The following is a 19715-nucleotide window of genomic DNA, read 5'->3' as shown; positions in this document are numbered from 1 at the left end:
CGCTCCCTACTATCTTATTTGCAGCAGCTCTGAGGACAGTCCCAGCGCACTAATGCTGCCAAGGGCACCAGTAGCAGCAGGTGTAGTAAGAGCGGAGGTGGGGAAAGAAAGAATACAAAAAGTGGGGAGGGAGATCTGCCAAGGAGACAACGCCTTCTTGTTTTGCATCACCACCAGGATGCAGTGGCTGGGCAGCAGCAGGAGTTCAAGAGAAGCACCGAGCATTTGGGCTCATTAAAGTCCTCTCGGTAGTGCGGGCTGGGGAGCAGAGCCCAGGGGCAAGGGGGCTGTCACAGCTGCAGAGAAAGGGTTAGGAAGAGACTCCAGGGGGATCTGGGGTGGGGGGTTGGAAGGTGACACTGAAATCAAAGAGCACAAGAAAGCTGAGCAAGAGACGCCGCAAAGCCGGCGGCGGTGCACTTGTGGTGCACTGGGTGCTAATCTGCAGTTGAAGAGGTAGCCTGACCCGTGGATGCAGGCTCTGGGCCGGTGCATGGGGGAAATTGGGAGACACCGGATTGAATCAGAGCCCGGTTTCGACTAACGGGGCGGGAGGGGCGCGCCGGGGAGCTAGACAGGCACCTCCGGCCGCCGCCACGAGTGACCCCAGGCTCGCGGCGCGGGAGCGGCGGCTGGCAGGCTCCTGGTAGCGGCGAACAGCTGGGCGGGGGGGCGAGATGCCCCGCCGGGGGGAGCGGCCGCCTCGCTCCCCTGTGGCTGTGCGGAGAAGAGGGCCCGCCGCGAGCCCCGCAGGAGGGGGCCGGGGAGGCAGCGGCGGGCGAGCGAGGAGATAAATGGGAGGGAGCGGCACGGCGAGCGCCACAGGCAGCGAGCGGCGGCTCGGCGGCGGGCGGTGCCCGAGGCACAGCGGCAGAGGGGCGGCGGCGGCGGCCCCCTAGCCGCCCGGGGCCGAGCGGGCTGCGGCTGGGCTGGGCGCGGAGCGCGCCGCGCTGGTGGCTCGGGGCCGGCCGGCCGGCCGGCGGGGGGAGCGGGATGGGCTGCGCGCCCAGCATCCACGTCTCGCAGAGCGGCGTGATCTACTGCCGGGACTCGGACGAGTCCACCTCCCCCCACCAGACCGCCGCCCTCTCGCAGGGCACCGCCGCCACCCTGCACGGCCTCTTCGTCAGGACCGACGCGGCCGACTCCATCCCCTCGGTGCTCGCCTACCAGAGCCGCCAGCCGCCGCCCGGCCCCGGCCCGCGCCGCCAGCAGCGCAGGGAGCCCGCCACCCCCGCGGCCGCCGGCCGGGCTGGGGCGCGCCGCTGCTGCAGCAGCACCGAGGCGGAGACCCAGACCAGCCACGCCAGTGTCAAGGTAAAGGCGGGGGGCGGGCCCAGGTGCCGGGTGCGGCGCGCTCGCTGGCCGTGGGCCGAGTGGGGTCTGCCCCCTCCTCCCCTTGGCCCGCAGGGGGCGGCCGGCCGCGCCGGGGCTTGGCTGGCAGAGCTGCCCCGCTCCGGGGAGCCGAGGAAGCGCCGCCCGGCGCTGCGGAGAGATGCTCCCGGGAGGGTGCAGCCGCCGGGCGCCGTTGCCTTGGTGGCCGCGGCCTCGCGCCAGCAGCAGAGGATCCCAACCCCTCCGGCCGGGCACCGAGTCCGCGCAGAGGCGCGGGCAGGGGACCCCGGGAGCTCGGTTTTCTCGGCACATGGAGCGCAGCGGGGAGAAGCGGCACGCGCCGCGGATGCACGTGGGCCGCGTGTGCGGGCAGTAGCTTTCCAGAGGGCGATGGGTGTATGTCAACCTTGCGATCCCTCCGAAAGCTTCTGGCTGCATACCGGTGGGTGGGTGGGTGTGTAGGGCGCGGGGCGAGATTTAATAAAGCCAGGCAGAGTCACAGCGAGGATTCTCATTCTAAAGGCATGTTTCCCCCATCCCTCTGCTGACTTATTTTACTAGGACTAATACTCAGTTTTAACACTCAACCAGGGTACTGGAACAATTTCTATAGTGAGGGTGCTGAGAGCCATTGAACCAAACTGTAAACCCTCTATATAATGGAAACCACATCAAGCTAGGGGGTGCGGCAGCACCCTTAGTTCCAGCACCTATGCAGTCCACTCCAAATAGAAAAAAAATCACCCATATAGACATAAATGCATAAGTAAGTACATCTTGGACAGACATGGCTATAGTACGGCTAGTAGTAGTTGGTGAAGTGGTTCAACAGATGGCTTTAGTCTGTAGGATTCATTCCCTGGAAGTCTGTGGCTGGATTCCAGCCATCAGTGGTTAAGGTATGCATTGCAGCAATCTGCATGTGAAGTGTTACAACTTAGATGTAGTAGTTATGAGGCTTATTATATAATGTGGTTTTGCTTGGGTTTTTTTCCTTTTGTATTTTGTTTGGTTTGGCTTTTAGGAATAGTCTTTGATTAATATTCAAGTGGCCTGGCATTGTCTCTTCATAGCCATGAAAGGTCTGTAGGAATTACTTGTTCATGGTGTCATCACACTCAAAACGTTAGGAGGACTTGTGGCACCTTTGAGACTAACAAATTTATTTGGAGACTGGACACAGTCATGATAGTGGTGCAGTTTAAGTTTAGTTACCTTTTCATGCTGTAATAGTGTGGCAGTACACATAACTTAGAAATTAAAGAGACACCATGAACTTAAAAATCACACTTCTGTCTGGAATCTTTTCACTTGAAACACGTAAGCTTCATAGAAGTGAAAGAGATTACAGGGAAAATAATTTCCCATGGTATATTTGCTTGCTGTATACATTTCATAGCATTCTGTGTATATTTAGTTTAATTGTTTCCATCATAGAGGGGCTGATCCTGCACCCTTAGAATGAATGGGAGTTTGTTATTGACTTCAGTGGGAGCAGAACTGGGGCAATAGCTAGTCAGTCAGTTTCCCCCGTTGTTTGTATGGGTGTTTCACACATCAACATGGGAGAAAAGCATTTTAAAGGATAAGAAAATGTGATTGTAAAACCTACAATTCTCCATACTTCTTTTAACTCTCTCGCTCAAAAAGGTGTCTTGGTTTCAAATTGGTGTCTCTTCAAAGGGACAATATTGATTAAAAAACATATGTTATAAACAAATACATTCCTTTACCTATGTTACCAATAACACCTTTGGCTATTACAAATACATGTATTTTAAAAATGCAATTTAATTTTCATAACTTATGTTCTGCTAGTTTTTTACATTTCTCTCAGCATAAACAATGAAAATCAATGAAGTCGGTTTGACTTTTAGGTTCTTGGTTCTGCAATGTTTTGGATTCAGACACTGCAGATGAATGTTCATTTACTTGAAAAGAACTGTTTTCACTGAAATGTTTAAAAAGTGAGAATATTTCTGTTATTTTTAGATTTTATAAAATCTTGTTTTTACAGCATTTAAATTTTGGGCCAAATTTAAATTTCCCTTTAACTTTTGTCACTATGTTCTATAAAAGTATGCCAGAGAAATAATGCCCACACTTGTACATATTTTACATTCTGTGACTAAAGTGAGGTTGGATATTACAGAATTATTACATATACAAAACACTATTCAGTTCCGACCTGGTTACAGAGAAAAATTAAAAGCATGATACTGTAGTTCTGTGTTGGTAGATGCAGGTAAAACAAATTAAAGAAAAAATATTCAGAATTTTGGCAAATGGTCTGTTTATATTCAACTGCCCATTGTTTTAACTATTATAACTCTTGGTTCAATATATTATCAGGAATGCAGCATCTCCATTGTGGTCTGAGTTATTATCTTTAGGGAAAGAAAATAGATTCATTTATATATAGCATTAGTAGGCAGATTAACCCTGATGTCTTCATCAAATTCCAGTTTGGATAACTATGTACTATGTAATTCTACCTGCCTTTCCATTGCTGTTTCCTCTGTCTTTACATTCTGTCCTAAACAGTTGTATATTGCAGCTCCTGGTTAATGCATTGCTTGCCTAAGGTGGCCACACTTCAGTGTGGATCATTTGCATATCAGGTTGTTTATAAAACACTTTCAAGTTGATCAATGTAATTGCATCATCACAATATACAACTGACATTAAAAGAGAAGTTTACCCACAGTATGTTTTCAACTCAAAGTAATTCAAACAAAAGGTAACAAAGACTGATTGTTATTGTTTAAAATGTCATGCATAAACTTGATTTAAGTCCAAATAATCTGTGGTTCATTATGAGTGAGACAATGGTTATAAAAATACATTTCCCCACTTACTTTTTAACAAAATGTTCTAGTCTTCATCAGCCTCAAGCATTCAAGTCTGTTAGTCAACATTCAGGGTACTTATGCCAACCATGGGCAGGAATCTCAGGTAAGTGTGTGAATGCATGTTCCACTACCATGTTTAAATGTATGGGTGGTGCATGACCCCAGTGTAGCAGGACACAGTTAATGAATTTTCATTAATTTGCTCATACTAGAAGTAGCGGTACAACAAACAGAGGTGTTGTTGTCATCTGCTTTTCGTTCCCCTGTACAGTTAGGTGGGGCCATGCAGAGCAGTTTGTTTATGTACACCGGGATCTCCCTTGAATCATCCTGAGAGATCTCAATGAAACTTTCATGGAGATACACTGCAATCCTCTCCCAAAAGTTTCTAGAGATGGCAGCCTTATTTCTTCCTTTGCAGTAAGACACATCAGTCTGCGATTTCTTCAGCTGGCACCATTTCAGTAAACAGGTGCCTATGGGCCCATGTGGCTTCAGGATGCCAACATGGGCTGTACTCTCTGTGCCTTTGTTACCTCAGAGTGAGGGTATCAGCCAAAATCACCACCACCTGTGGAAAATAGTGCCAATGCTCAGGGCCATTGCCTTACAGTGATACACATGGAAATAGGGGCTGAAATTTTGTTGTTTCACGCAACCCAACAATTCCCTCCTCATTCCAACCCATGACCTTGCTGGGCTGTTGTCACCATGGCTGGAGCTGTGAGTGGCGGCGTGCACAGGCTCTCCAAAAGCTGAAATGTCAATAAGCATGTGTCACACTTTAGGGGAGCTAGGGAAGGGAGTTCTGAAACTTTTGCTTTCTGATTCTGACTATATATACAAGGATACTTTGGTTTGTTTTATCTGTTCCCCCTCCACACCCACTGAGCATCTTGGCCAGATAAGAAGAGGAAAAAAGAGGACTCAGGAAGAGGTTCTTTGAGATCCTGCAAGCCAGCATTGCATTGGACTGTGAACAGAAGGCCTGGAGGGTGAATATTTCAGACAGGATGAAGAAGCAAAGAGCGGACAAGAGACAGGCCGAGGAGTCAGAGAGGGAGATGCATCAGGGCATAATGGGGCTTCTCTGGCAGCAAACAAAAATGGCTGAAGAGTCTTGTTGACCTACATGTTCAACAGTCATAGGCTCGCCTCCTTCTGCAGTCAATAGAGAACTCCATTTTATCACTTCCTGACACCCCCCAACTTTCCATGTGACACTAGGGGCCGCATCCCTAATCCTCCAACTCCATCCCAGGGAACATTGAGGACAACCACAGCTTCACATGCCCTGCCCTTGAGAGACTTGTTGCTTTATGTGTAGCCAAAATTAACTGAAATGAACATGACTGTTCTTTCCCCTTGTTAGAATCTGTCCCCTTAATTTATTATGGAAGTTTTAATTGTATTTGCTTTTTAAATGCACTTTGGGTTTGGTTTTGTTTTTTTGCACTGGTTTTGATACGCAATGAAAATCTATTTTTTGGAAAATAATTTCTCTTTATTACTTCACAACATATGTTGCAGAATGTCTAGCACTAATTAAAAAACACTCACTACTTGTTATTGTTCAGGGCGACAGAACTCATAGAATCAGCAACAAACACAGTTTAATAATTATAAATGTACGGCAAGCACTGCAAAATTAATAGGTGCATTAACAGATAGTGTTATGTTCATAAATGTATACTAGGCACCACAGAATTCCTAACAGCACCCAAAACTGCACAGCCAGGTAGAACACAATCCACCACACCATATTACTGTGGCTGACTGTCAAACTGCTCTTTCAAGGCCTCCCTCTCCCATATAGCTCCTTGTTGAGCTCTTCTAATAGCGCTTGTGTTTGGTTGTTGAAACTCAGCAGACAGCTGTTCCACCTCCACCCCAGCAGCAATTTTTCCCCTTTTGCCTCACAGATAAGCAGGACACAACAGGCAAATCTAAGCTTTGGGATATTTTTCTCACTGAGATCCAATCTAGTGAGTCTCTTGGACCTCCCAAAACCACATTCATTTGTCATGTTGCACCTGCTGAGACATTAGTTGAATCTTTCCTTGGTGCTGTTGAGGTGGCTGGTGCACTGCTTCATAAGCCAGGGTAGCTAGAGGTAGACTGGGTCCCCCAGGATCACTGTTAGTATTTCAGCATTGCCAGTGGTGATCCGCTGGTCAGAAAAGAAAGTCCCTGCTTGCAGCTTTCTGAACAGTCCTGTGTTCTTAAAGATGCAAGCATCATGCACCGTCTCTGATCAATCGATATTGACGTAGATGAAACTTCCCTGGTAGCCCACCAGTGCTTGCATATCCAGAGAGATGTAGCTCTTTCTGTTGGTGTATTCTCTGGCAAGGTGGGCTGTTGGCAAAACAGGGCCATCTGCAGTTTGGGGACCCCACTGCTTCAAATCCATCCATTACATCTGGTATGTTACCAGAATCGCAGTCCTACGCAGCAGAAGATTATTAATGGCCCTACACCCTTGCATGACAATGGCCCCCACTCTGGATTTCCAACTCCAAAATGATTTCCTGCTGTCTGGTAGCAATCCGCATTAAAAGCTTCCACAGTGTGATCACTTGCTTCTCAACTGTCAGTGCAGCTCTCATTCTGGTGTCCCTGTGCTGGCGATTTGGTGCGAGCTTGGCACACAGATCCAGGAATGTGGCCTTTCACATCCAAAAATTCTGCAGCCACTGCTTATCATCCCAAACATGCATTATGATGCAATCCTACAAGTCAGTGCTCATTTCTCAGGCCCAGAAGCAGTGCTCCACCATCTGAAGCAGCTCTGTGAATGCCCCCAACAGTCTTGAATTGGTTTTCACTATGTCCCACAGCAGTCTGTCCTCTACAAAATTGTCATGTCCCCTGCTGCTGCGGTTCTTCCTGCAGCTGTGCAAATACTGGAGGATAGTTTGTCCTGTATTTGCAGTGTACATGACATAGCTGTGTAGGCTCCATGCTTTTGTCAGAGAGGGCAGACAGTGAAAGTGCCATGTGGGATTTTTTTTAAAAAAGGTGTGAAAATAATGCGATTTGAATGGTATATGGGGATGGAGAAAGTTGCATGATTGGAACTTGACCGCTGGCTTCCCATCATCCTGCATGACTTGTTTCTGCCTCACCACGCAGTGCCAAAATTTGCCAGAAAACAGTGCACTGGATGAGGATGAGTTGCACACCAAAGGGATACTCGCCCTTGGTGCACCACACTGTGTACCAACACAAGCACTCCTAGTGAGTACACACAGCATCTACACAAGGAGACAACAGTCAGGGGCATGAGCAATATACCAACTGCGGGGGCTTTATGCTGATGTAACTTTAGTCACCAAAGTTTATAGTGTAGACATGGCCTAAGTAAGCATGCATTCTTTCCCTTAAAGATTAGTGTTACATTTCAAAATTCTCACTGCTTAAGTGAAGCTTCTGCTTGACATATATTCATATTGGTAATAATACTTTGCAAATCTATAGCAAATCTTTCATTTGAGGATATCCAAGCATTTTACAAATATTAAATAATGACACCAACTTCCTGTACATAGGACGGAGAAGGGATCACTTCACCCATCACTCAAATGCAGACAGTTCTGGGTTGTGTACAGCAACATTCCACAACACTTTAATAAAGAATATCATAGAAGTAAAGAATATCAGATCCACAGGAAAGTTGGCCTTGAGTTAACAATTCGATTCTTATGCAAAGTGCTGTGGAAGCTTCAGTTACAAGAAGTGGTCAGGTCTTCTATTTTACACCTCATCAGGAAGATGACACTTTTACTAAAAGATGGTAATATTGTTAAAAAAATTCTGTAGAAAAGATAATGCAAAAAACTGCCCAGTGAAAAATCTTGTTCAAACATTCATTAAAACAATTCTTTAAGTAAGCTGAAGAAAATAACAAAAGTAGAAGTTTAAAAATTATTTTTGTCAGAAACTCATGTCTATTAGATATCTGAGAGAGTATAACCATACTTGTAAAAGAACTGTTTTTCTATATTTGCTAATTAGGACTTAATTGTAAAGAAGTTAAAATTACATTTACAAATTGCAGATGTTATAGCAATGTATTTACTTAAAATGTTAGTTTAGAAATTCCGTATTTTTAAAGTATCAAGTGGTTAAATCTATTAATTTTGCAGATTTTAAATTCAGTTAATTTTAAACCTAACCTTGCTGGCCTAAGGATCGAACTTTAAAAGGTTCTACCGTCCATTAGTTTTCTACTGATCCCTTGGTCCTCCTTTCTTTTCTATTTGACAGGAAGGAGAGCCAGTAGGGTTTCTTTTCTCTTGCCATTTGTCTTTGTTGTGAACTTTACTCCAGGTTTTTCTTTGCTTCCTGAATGACAATCACAGCAGAAGCAATTCTTGATGGAGTCTTCAAATTCTTTGTTAAAATCCTAGATTTACTTTTATGAAAACAGCTCATTTGAAACATGGCCCAGAAAGGGAAAGAAATACAGGGACCATACTCTCCTGTTTTATCAGACCAGTAACTATGTTAACTCTGCTGAGGAAGTTGATTCTCACTGAGCTTCTTAGTGTCCTATGGTCTGCCTTTCCTGTTCACAAAGAAAAAGGAATGAATGAAAAACATATGAATCTGAGGAGGAGAGGGTTTTGGAGAGCCTTGAGAAACCTGAGCACTGAGAGAGGTGTTAGGTCCACAAGCCCATGGGGAGGTGCAGTTCTTCAGGCTTCCTCTTCCTTCATGGTCCTTCCAAATGGATATGGTATTCTTTGCTTCTGAGACATTCTAACGGGGTCTAACCTGGAGCACTGCCTTGCACCTAGAGAAATATTCAACTCCATAAAGCGACATCTTGCCTGAGACAATTTGAACAAAGAGATTGATAGTAGAGCTCTTAGAAAAGTTTCTTTTCTTTTTCATTATACTGCTGTTCTGATGGCTGCTATTCCACTCACTGTATGCAGCTAGAGTTCTCATAGCACAGAGAGGGCAGATACAGGGGGAAAGCCCCCTTGAAGGTGAAATCTGAGTCACTCAAGACAGCCATTTGTAGAAGCAACCTCCTTCTTCATGTTGCATTACATCGTGGGAATCATGGTTTCGCCACTAAGTATGGTTTGTAATGGCCTGACAGTCCTCTTGACTGTGCCCTTGGATAGCAAAGGTATCAGCAACGTTCTTGGAATAAACTGAAAAATGATGGTAACGCAAGGAGTGTTACAATCCTGAGCCTGAGGGACATAGGATAGCAATCTTCTTAGAGCTACTCTATTATCAGGCTTGGCCTGGAAAATTCTAAGCATGTAGGGGACACCAAATAGCCAAGGCTTCAAATCTGTAACCACCTTCTATAAATGAGTACAATAAGAAAGGCTCTGCACAGATTTTGCTCTCGTATGCCAGACTTCATGTGGTATAGGTGAATTCCAAAAAATACTGTAGTTACTGTGAGAAGCAACACTAGACAGGGAAGTCTGTGGCTAGAAGCCCTGTTATGGCCTGGATGAAACAGTATCTCAAGACAAAACAAATCAGACACTTAACAAGAAAACAAAACATCCTGGCAGACAGACTTAAGTAGTATCTGCTCTTCTCAAAGGACATACCGTGTTTCCAGAAATGGTCTACATGATCATAGACTCCTGGGTTGCCCTAGACATTAACTTGTTGACCTAAGTAGATAGCAGTAACTATCCAGGCCCAGGAGCAGCATTTGTGGATGCTTCTGCCATCCCCAGAACAGATTTCTTTGGCATGCGTTTTCTCTGGTGCGCCTACTTCACAGTATCACAAGAACAGTGTGAAAGGTCACCATGATAATAGTAGCCTCAGACTAATCTAAATGATGGAGGGGATTCTCTTCTTCTTCTGCTTCTCCTACACAACTTTCTGTCTCATAGCACCTAAACATCTAAGAAGGGTTCAAAAGGGATGACTAGCTGCCATGGACTATGTTAGATATCTGGATAGATATTTTACTTCAGCCACTATCTACTGCGTTTTAGACTGGCTTTAGTTTTTGGTACTGTCAAGGCAGAAGTGGCTTCTCTCCCCAATAGCCTAGAATTTTTATGAGGGAAATTAAACAAAGACCTTTCCTCCTGGTCCCTTGAAGTTCAAGTGTCAGCTCTGGGAGCCGTTAGGGGAAGAGTGCAGGGTGTACAGATTGGGTCTCAGCTGATAGATTAAATATTGCTCCATGGCAAGCAGAGAGTGCAGTCTTTTTGCATGTTCTCTCTGTAGTATGCCATGCTGTGCAGTTCTGCTGCATTTGAACCTTGCATATCTGAAAAATGAAGAACCATTATTTCTCCCTATGGGAATACTAGCTGAGTTTCATCAGTCACAAAATTATGTACTAAGAATGCAGAAATAGATATTCTTATTCTTAAACCATGACTGGCTGTACTGCCTGTCAGTTGGAGATGAAAGGAGAAGCATCGCAGTAGTCACATAATGATACATTAGCATGTAGAAGGCTTATTAACAGGTAAGCATTGTCAACTGGAGCTTGGGATTGATTCTGAGCTCTAAAAAATGAAATAATCTACATGTTCAGTTTTGTAGTTTCTGAATATAAAATTGAAAAACCTTTCTTTTAACAATGCCTTTTTCGTTTACTGTACTGTATTGCATTTGATATAACAGTATTGCTTGTGGTGAAAGTGGTAAGCATCTGGTTTGCTTTTCTGTCTGCAAGAAAGAGGCTAAGAACAATATGTGAAAGAAGTGGGGAGGGAGACAATGGAGGTAACTTGTAAGAAGGGCTTAGAGAAACATTGTGAAAAAGCCTGATCCAAAGACCATTGGAGTCAATATCTTCACTTCAACCAGTCAAATCTAGCCCTGTTTTCTTTGTTACGGTTTTCTCATAACAAAATACTTCTGGAACATGTTAAACCTGTATGATTTTATTGGATTTCTCTTTAATATGTATGTAATTTTTCCTAAATCATTTTTAGGGAAGATTAGATTGAAGGTCTTTTTACCCCTTTGTACCGGTGTGGTTGCTAGGAAATAGTATGTGAAGTGTTTCAGAGTGCAGCAGAATTAACTCTTTTTCTGAAGTGTTGTCATGGTGACTAAAAGTAATATTTTCTGGACTTTAAAAAATAAAATAAGACTAGGATAGCAGAATTATAATTTTAAAAAATCCTATAACAACCTTATTGGATGTTAAAATAGATACATTATAATTAAATGTGCGAAGATCTGAAGTCCAGTTTAATGTGTATTGAAAAAACACTTTTGTGGGAAGGGGAATGACTTTGTAATGATGAAAACTAGGGATATGTTTATACTTTGATTTGGAGGGTGTGCTTCCCATCTTGAAGTGACATACTCATACTAGCTGTTATCCAGCTAATGTGCTAAAAATAGAATGTAGCCACAATAGTGCGCATACACAAGCTAGCTCCTCCTGCCACTTGCGCTGCCATCCCTATGCTCTATTTTTAGCACACTGGCTTGAAGAGATCTAGCACGAGTATGTCTCCTTGGTCTAGGAATCACACCCCCAGCTGGACATGTAAACATACCTAAGTGTTTGACCCTCTGGTATACTCCTGTCTTCCATTCAGCCAGTTTAGTAGTCACCTTGCTACCCCCAATAACTCATTGATTTTGCAATCTAATAACAGCTTCAATTGACCTCTGGTGGAAACATCATCTTTATGCATAGAGGTAACTAAAGTTGGGTGATTTATTAAGGGGATTTTTAGTTTTCCATCTCAAGGTGACTAGTTCAAATGTGCCACAGACTGATAGTGACTGCCTGTAATTAAGGCCCTGTCATGTTCAGTTTTTACCAGTTTTTACAAAAGCTATTGTTCATTTTTTTCTGATTTTTCACCTGAACTTTGGAAGTGCTGGAAACGTCCAAGACCCAACTTCCTGCTCCAAAAGGAGAAATGGTGGCTCGGTAACCTGGGCCACCATCTCTCCTTCCCGAGCAGGGAACCGGGTCAGAAGTACTGGAATGCCTTGATTGCTGGTGTGCATACTGTTGGCAATTCCATGCCCACCACATATATATTACCAGTTTTGCAGATCGCGGAGATAGATATCAGCTTTCAAAGCAAATATAAGTTAGTGAACTACTTCTCATGCTAAAATGGGTCAGAAATGAAAAACTGTATCTGACTCTGTTTCAGAACATGTGGTTTTTTTTAGAGTTTTTAAAAAATGAAAACAGGAGACGGGAGTGATATTTACTGAGAAACTTGTAAAGTTAATTTTTTTTCACTGATTTTTCACTCATTTTTAAACTTTTGTAATAAATACTGATCAATTCCTGGGAAATTTTAAACAGAATAAAAACTGAAAATGAAGGGCCTTACATGTGATTATTACATCTGATAGTTATTTAATAGGACTTTGAAAACAAAGTTTATCAGGCTGACACATCTGTTATGAAGCTTAGTCTTGGGAATCATGAAAGATTTCCCTCCCCCGTTGCCTCTCACAAATCTACTGCAAATGCTGTTTCTCTTGAACTGCCCGCTACTACTTGCCACCAGAAGGCTAGGTGTGTACAGGAGGTTATGACTGAAGTATCTTGCAGCTGAGGGAGGCCATCTGTTATAGTGATGGGGTATGCCGGTCTTACACATCTCAAGAGATGGAGCCTGGACACTATCACCATCACGTTAGGGTTATGGGAGTGAGGGGGTTTTGGTTTTGTTTACAGTCCACAGGCTGCTGAAGATCCATCCCTCTCTCCTCTTAGGGCCTCTCACTGGGGTAATGGGCTGTGCAAAATGAGGTGCTCATTTACATGAACTATCACCACACCTTAAAATATTCTGTTACTCTGGACATGTAAAGTTTGGGTAGTTTTTTTTTTAAATATTTGTGGTGGGAGGAAGGGAGCTCTGTAGAGCAGGATATCATTTCTCCTGAATAGGCTGATGTGCTGCACAGCCTTCGGGAGTCTAGGTAGCCTGTAAAGCCATAACTGTTTTTTGCAGGATAGAGCTATTAGTCCAAGGTGTACAAGCATTTTCTCCTTGCAGTTCAACTGTTATCTATCTGGCCTATTCACTGATCCAGCCTTTTGCACACAAATATTTATAGACCTTTTTCTCACCCACATGATCAGTTACAACAGAACACAATGTACTAGAGTTGTACTATTTCTTTAGACTCCCACCTTCATTTACATCCCTGTGAATAGGGAGTTATTTTGGAGAATCATTCAAAATACATCAGTACATATCTGCCCACCCACTTGCTGCCAAGTATTTTATATTCTGAATGCAGGAAAGGCAGAGCTTCAACTGTTTCCAAAAACCATTTCAGTTTAATGATGACTGTGCTCATTAATAGTGCCTCAGTGCAGAGCTCTTAAATATTAAATTACTTCGCTCTTTAAACACACAGAATCCATTTTTAATGGAATTGTAATAAATTGATGCATTCCATGACTTTCCAAAACTAATTCCGTGGGTTCATGGCCACTGAGGGGCAACTGCTTCCCTCCTCTCCTGTGGGCACAAAGCATCCTGATGACACTGGAACCAGCCTGATTCCACAGCATGGGTGGAAAAGTACAGGATTCCAGGAGGAGCATCCCATCTGCGCTGCACAGTGCAGAGTTCTGTGTTAGATCCCTGCGTCTGAGTGTGTAGAGTATTTGTGCGTGTCAGGCAGGCTGGAGGAGGGGATATCAGATCCACTATACTCCAGTTGCCACCATTGAGCTGCTCTACAGCTAGTCTGTGGTCTGTTCGGAGCCATTATTTCCTGTCTCTGGCCTTCATGGATCTACCCAGGGCACAGCCCAAAATATGTACAGAAGCCAGCATTTGACTCCAAAAACTTAAAAATTGCGGTGATTTTAGTCAGTCACTTGGCTCTGCACTGAAAAAGTGTTAATGTTTTTTTTCCCTCAGGGACAGCAAAAATAGCATACCTTACTCCTACTCATTCATGACAGGCTTATGTATTTCTTAGGACAAACTGTGCTCTCAGCCAGTGTGCATACATCAGTGTAATTCATTCCTGTTCAACTACAATTTGTTTGTAACTTGTTTTTTCAGACCTGATTCTCCTCTCACACTAGTTTAAGCCTGGAGTGGGTCCACTGAAATCATTGCAGTTATACCAGTGTAAAAATCATGTAAGTGAATGTAGACTCAAGCCCTTGGTTTCAAAAAGATAATTTTGAATCTCCTTCCCCTGTTGTTAGCTCAGCCAGTTGGAAATTATGTAGGAAACTTTTCCCCTTCTCTTTGTTGATCTAGGAGCCTCTCTGTCTGGGATTGCTATACAAAGGGAAGCCATTTGAACGCAAGTGTTAATCATCTTCATTCTATTGCAACTTTATTTTATAATAATTACTGTTAAGTGCATTTCTAAAGGGCATATCACAACGCTGTCTAGGCACCAAGGGCTAGATCCACAGAGGGAGTTAGGCGTAGCAACCTCATTGTTGCCATGCCTAACTTTTAGGTGCCCTGTTGCCCAGAGGAATTCACAACCCTGAAATAGGAGCCCAGGGGGAGGTAGATGCTTAAGAATGGAATCCACAGAAGCCAGCAGGCTGAGTGGGGGGCTGCCTAAACTAACCAATAGGAAATACGGAGGAGGGAAGTGTGGCCTAGGCCCTGCCCTTCAAAGAGATTTAGGCACCTAAGTCCAGGCAGGAAGGAGACTCCTGTCTCTGTTTGGTATATCCAGCCATGAACCCTTTCCAGGAATTATCTCTGTAGTCACCTCTGGAATTACCAAATTACCTCTGGAATTACTGAATGTACCTCTGTAGTCACACTTTACACACCATTGTAATAATCTTTGTACAAAGTATCAGAGCGGTAGCCGTGTTAGTCTGTATCCACAAAAACAATGAGGAATCCAGTGGCACCTTAAAGACTAATGGATTTATTTGGGCATAAACTTTCGTGGGTAAAAAACCCACTTCTTCAGATGCATGGAGTGAAAATTACAGATACAGGCATAAATATATATATTGGCACGTGAAGAGAAGGGAGTTACCTTACAAGTGGAGAACCAATGTTGAAGACCAATTTAGTCAGGGTGGATGTTGTCCACTCCCAATTAATTGATGAGGCGGTGTCAATACCAAGAGAGGGAAAATTCCTTTTGTAGTGAGCCAGCCACTCCCAGTCCCTATTCAAGCCCAAATTGATGGTGTTAAGTTTGCAAATGAATTATAGCTCAATAGTTTCTCTTTGAAGTCTGTTTCTGAAGTTTTTTTGTTCAAGTATGGCTACTTTTAAATCTGTTATTGAGTGTTCAGGGAGACTGAGATGTTCTCCTACTGGCTTTTGTATGTTACCATTCCCGATGTCTGATTTGTGTCCATTTATTCTTTTACGTAGAGACTGTCCGGTTTGGCCAATGTACATGCCAGAGGGCATTGCTGGCAGAATATGCCTTGTGAGGTACCATTTGAAAACTAGTAACTCACTGGTCAGTAATATCACAATGAAATGTGTGTAGCAACATTATATGTAAAGATATGAACATATGCTGAAATTATGACTGAAATGTGTTTGCCAGACAAGTGTGGGGAGGGAGTAAACCTGTTTTTCAAAGACAGAAGACAAACTGATGCCTCTAGCTAGGTGCCAAAGTTGATTGGCAATGACCGGTCAAGTGGCCATTCTTTGGCAGCGAAGGGGAACAGATCAATCTGCATTTTACCAAACAACAGCATAGAACCTTTTTCACCACAAGACTCCTGTCTCACGTCTCACAGCTGGAAGGAACTTTATCTAGGTCAGGGGTGGGCAAACTTTTTGGCCTGAGGGCTGCATCTGGTTATGGAAATTGTATGGTGGGCCATGAATGCCCAGTGGGGGAGGAGCACTCTATGGGGTGTAGTACGGAGGGCTCTATAAGGGATGATACCAAGGTGAGAGGAGAGGGGACTCATGGGGTGTGGCACGGGGCAGTAGTGGGGACTCCTAGGGGCCCTGCTGGCAGTGACACCAAGGCGGCTGTACCAGGCACTGCCACGGGAAAAGGCACCCTAGCTGGGATGGGTGCAGCCCCTGGGCATTTTCAAGGTTCTCAAGGATGGGGCCGTAGGAGACCAGGAGGGGATTGGGTGCGTTGCCATGTGGGGGGCTGCCTCATAGGGGCTGGGTTCTGATCCCAGAAACAGTGTGGTGAAGTCGTGCCTGTGCAGTGTGGTTCTGCATGCCAGAAGATGGTGCTCATCAAGGGAATTGAGAGTAGGGGGCTGGGGAGCACTGGGCGGAGCGGGGCAAGCCCCTGACCAGGCATCCCAGCAGGAGCTTGAGGGCCAGATAAAAATGTCTGATGGGCCGGAAGCGGCTTGCAGGCCATAGTTTGCCCACCCCGATCTAGGGCATAGAGTTGCCAACTTTCTAATTGCACAAAACCGTACACCCTTGCCTTGCCCCCTGCCCTGCCCTTTTCCCGAGGCCCTGCCTCTTCTCTGAAGCCGCACCCCACTCCCTCTAGCCCCCCTCCCTCCGTTGCTCACTCTCCCCCACCCTCACTCATTTTCACTGGGCTGGGGCAGGAGGTTGGGATGCATGAGGGGGTGAGGGCTCCAGCTGAGGGTGTGGACTCCAGGGTGGAGCCAGAAATGAGGGGTTCAGGGTGTGGGAGGGGGCTCCAGGGTGGGGTAGGGCGTTGGGGTGTGGGAGGAGGTTTTTGAGGTGTGGGCTCTGGGAGGGACTTTGGGTGCGGGAGGGGGTTCCAACCTGGGTCGGTGGTTTCGGATGCTGGTGGAGGTGTGGGGTCTGGGAGGGAGGTAGGGTACAGGAAGGGGTTCCAACCTGGGGCAGGCAAAGGGTTCCGGATGGGGGCTCCTGCTGAGCAGCGCTTACCTCAGGCAGCTCCCGGTCAGTCATGCAGCAGGGTTAAGGCAGGCTCCATGCCTGCCCTGGCTCCGCACTGCTCCTGGAAGTGGCCATCATGTCTGGCCCCTAGGCAGAGGCGCAGCCAGGCTGGTCTATGTGGTGATGGGGCTCAGGCTTCCAGCTTCAGCCCTAGGGTGGCAGGCAGCAGCCTCTGGTTGTGGGGCTTCAGTCTCTGGCCCCAGGCTTACCACTCCCACCATTGCCCCTGGCCCCTGCTGCCTCCTCCAGCCCCAGGTGCTGACCACGGGGCTTTGGGCTCTGGCTGCACAATGGTGGGCTCTGTCCCCTGTTTGCAGGGCTCTGGGCTCCAACTGCAAGGCCATGGAATCCAATCCCAGGCTCACCCCCCCCCCCATATGCCCTTGCTCCTGCTGCCTCCCCGGCCCCCCTGTCATAAATATAAAGGGAAGGGTAAACACCTTTAAATCCCTCCTGGCCAGAGGAAAAACCCTTTCACCTGTAAAGGGTTAAGAAGCTAAGATAACCTCTCTGGCACCTGACCAAAATGACCAATGAGGAGACAAGATACTTTCAAAGCTGGAAGGGGTGGGGAGGGCAAAGGGTTCTCTCTGTCTGTGTATTGCTTTTGCCGGGACCAGAGCAGGAATGCAGGTCAGAACTCCTGTAAAGAGTTAGTAAGCAATCTAGTTAGATATGCGTTAGATTCTGTTTTGTTTAAATGGCTGATAAAATAAGTGTGCTGAATGGGATGTATATTCCTGTTTTGTGTCTTTTTGTAACTTAAGGTTTTGCCTAGAGGGATTCTCTATGTTTTGAATCTCATTACCCTGTAAGGTATTTACCATCCTGATTTTTACAGAGGTGATTCTTTTACTTTTTCTTTAATTAAAATTCTCTTTTAAGAACCTAATTGCTTTTTCATTGTTCTTAAGATCCACGGGTTTGGGTCTGTGTTCACCTATGCAAATTGGTGAGGATTTTTATCAAGCCTTCCCCAGGAAAGGGGGTGTAGTGCTTGGGGGAGTATTTTGGGTGGGAGACGTTTCCAAGTGGGCACTTCCCCTGTTCTTTGTGTAACACTTTGGTGGTGGCAGCGTTTAACCTAAGCTGGTAAGAATAAGCTTAGGGGGGTCTTTCATGCAGGTCCCCACATCTGTACCCTAGAGTTCAAAGTGGGGAAGGAACTTTGACATGGTGGCAGAGCGGCGGGATTAATCTGAGATCATTTTGAGATTTTTTTTTTTGCACCAGAAGCACAGAAGAATTTTAAAAGATTTTAAAGGGTTTTATAAAAGGGGACAAAGCAACAAGCATTACAAAAGGGATTTGTCTTTTGTGAGCTGGAGTTTTCTCTACCTAAAGGCAGGGTAGTTAACCTCCTGCAGGGAAATTCAAAAGTTTTTCAGAAGAGTTTTTTTGTTTTAGCTAAGAGCAACTTAGGGTTTTTCTGTCTATTTGCCTGGAGACAAAGGTGTTAGGTTTTTTTTTTTAAGGATTTTTCTGTAGGCTGACAATCACTATCAGAGAACATAGGTATCAGGGTACAGCACAACCTTTTTTTTTTTTTTTGACAAGCCAAGTTTTTTTTGTTTGTTCTATTTCTAACTCTCTGGTGTAAAGTTAGTTAAAAACAGAGAGGCAAACATGTCAGAGCCCAAGGCAGAAACAACCAAGAGGCTCCCCACAGGAGAGCTATGGAGGCAGTGAAAGAGGCAGAAAAAAACCAAGAGGCTGCCCACAGGAGAGCTAGTGAGGCGGCGAAAGAGGCAGAAAAAAACCAAGAGGCTGCCCAGAGGAGAGCTATAGAGGCAGAAAAAAACCAAGAGGCTGCCCACAGGAGAGCTATGGAGGCAAGGGAAAAAGAAATGGAGGAGAAGGAAAAAGAGAGGAAGCATGAACGGGAGTTGGAGAAGGTAACAGCTGAGCGGAATCTACTGGATAACCCTAACAATCCTTCCCCAACAATCCACAAATGGGAGCGACTGTTGCTGAATATTTTCTCTCCTTTGAGAGACTGTGCACTCTCCATAAAATTCCTGAAGCTCGCAAGATGATCACATTGATCGCAAAATTGACTGGAAGAGCTCTGGACATATTCAATAAGATGCCTATTAATGAGGCTTCTGACTATAATAAGTTCAAGGATTTGGTTTTAAAGCAATTTCAAATTACTTCTGAAACGTACAGAGTAAAATTTCGAACCCTTAAGAGAGGGTCTGGGCTAAGTAATGTGGCTTATCTAAACCAGATGAAGGATCTGTTAGATAAATGGGTCCAAGGAAGGGGTGTCACTAGCTTTGACGGAATGTGTGATTTGATAGCTTAGGAGCAATCCTGAATATGTCCAAGGAGGAAATAAAACAGTGTTTATGGGATAAGGAAATGGACTCAGCAGAAAGTCTTGCTTCTTATGCTGATCGATACGAGCAGTCCCAGACCGCCAGAAAGGCGGGGCAAGGCGGAACAAAATGGGTGGAGGGAGGAGAGAGGAACAACCCTGGTCGCGGATAACAGAGCAGATACCAGAAGGGACACCTTCAGACCACACCCTACTACCGGGGGCAGGCCAAGGCCCCAACTACACACCAAGGAATACTCCAGACACCTTATCGTCCTGCCACACCATTCTCCAGAAACGCACCTTGCCCCAGTGACCCGTCAGCTGGACGATGTTTTAAATGTAACGAGCCGGGGCATGAAAAGGCCAACTGCCCCAAGAACCCCCACAGAT

At 45.3% G+C, this 19715-nt stretch overlaps 1 protein-coding gene across 2 annotated transcripts in view; it reads left to right on the top strand.

Moving 5' to 3' along the window:
- Window positions 1–19715, top strand: part of PDE8B (phosphodiesterase 8B) — a 169134-nt gene that overhangs the window by 9409 nt on the left and 140010 nt on the right. The window contains exon 1 of one of the 2 annotated variants that reach the window (XM_043547004.1): window positions 768–1317. The exons of the other annotated variant lie outside the window; for it this stretch is intronic. Coding sequence (XP_043402939.1) covers window positions 994–1317 — 324 coding nt within the window. The 5' untranslated portion in view covers window positions 768–993. Of the gene's footprint in view, window positions 1–767; window positions 1318–19715 lie in introns of those variants that run through there. 2 annotated transcript variants of the gene reach the window in all.

Source organism: Chelonia mydas, chromosome 5 (assembly GCF_015237465.2).
Source record: "Chelonia mydas isolate rCheMyd1 chromosome 5, rCheMyd1.pri.v2, whole genome shotgun sequence".
In the NCBI taxonomy this organism is placed as follows: domain Eukaryota; kingdom Metazoa; phylum Chordata; order Testudines; family Cheloniidae; genus Chelonia; species Chelonia mydas.
This window is presented reverse-complemented; position numbering and strand designations above follow the sequence as displayed.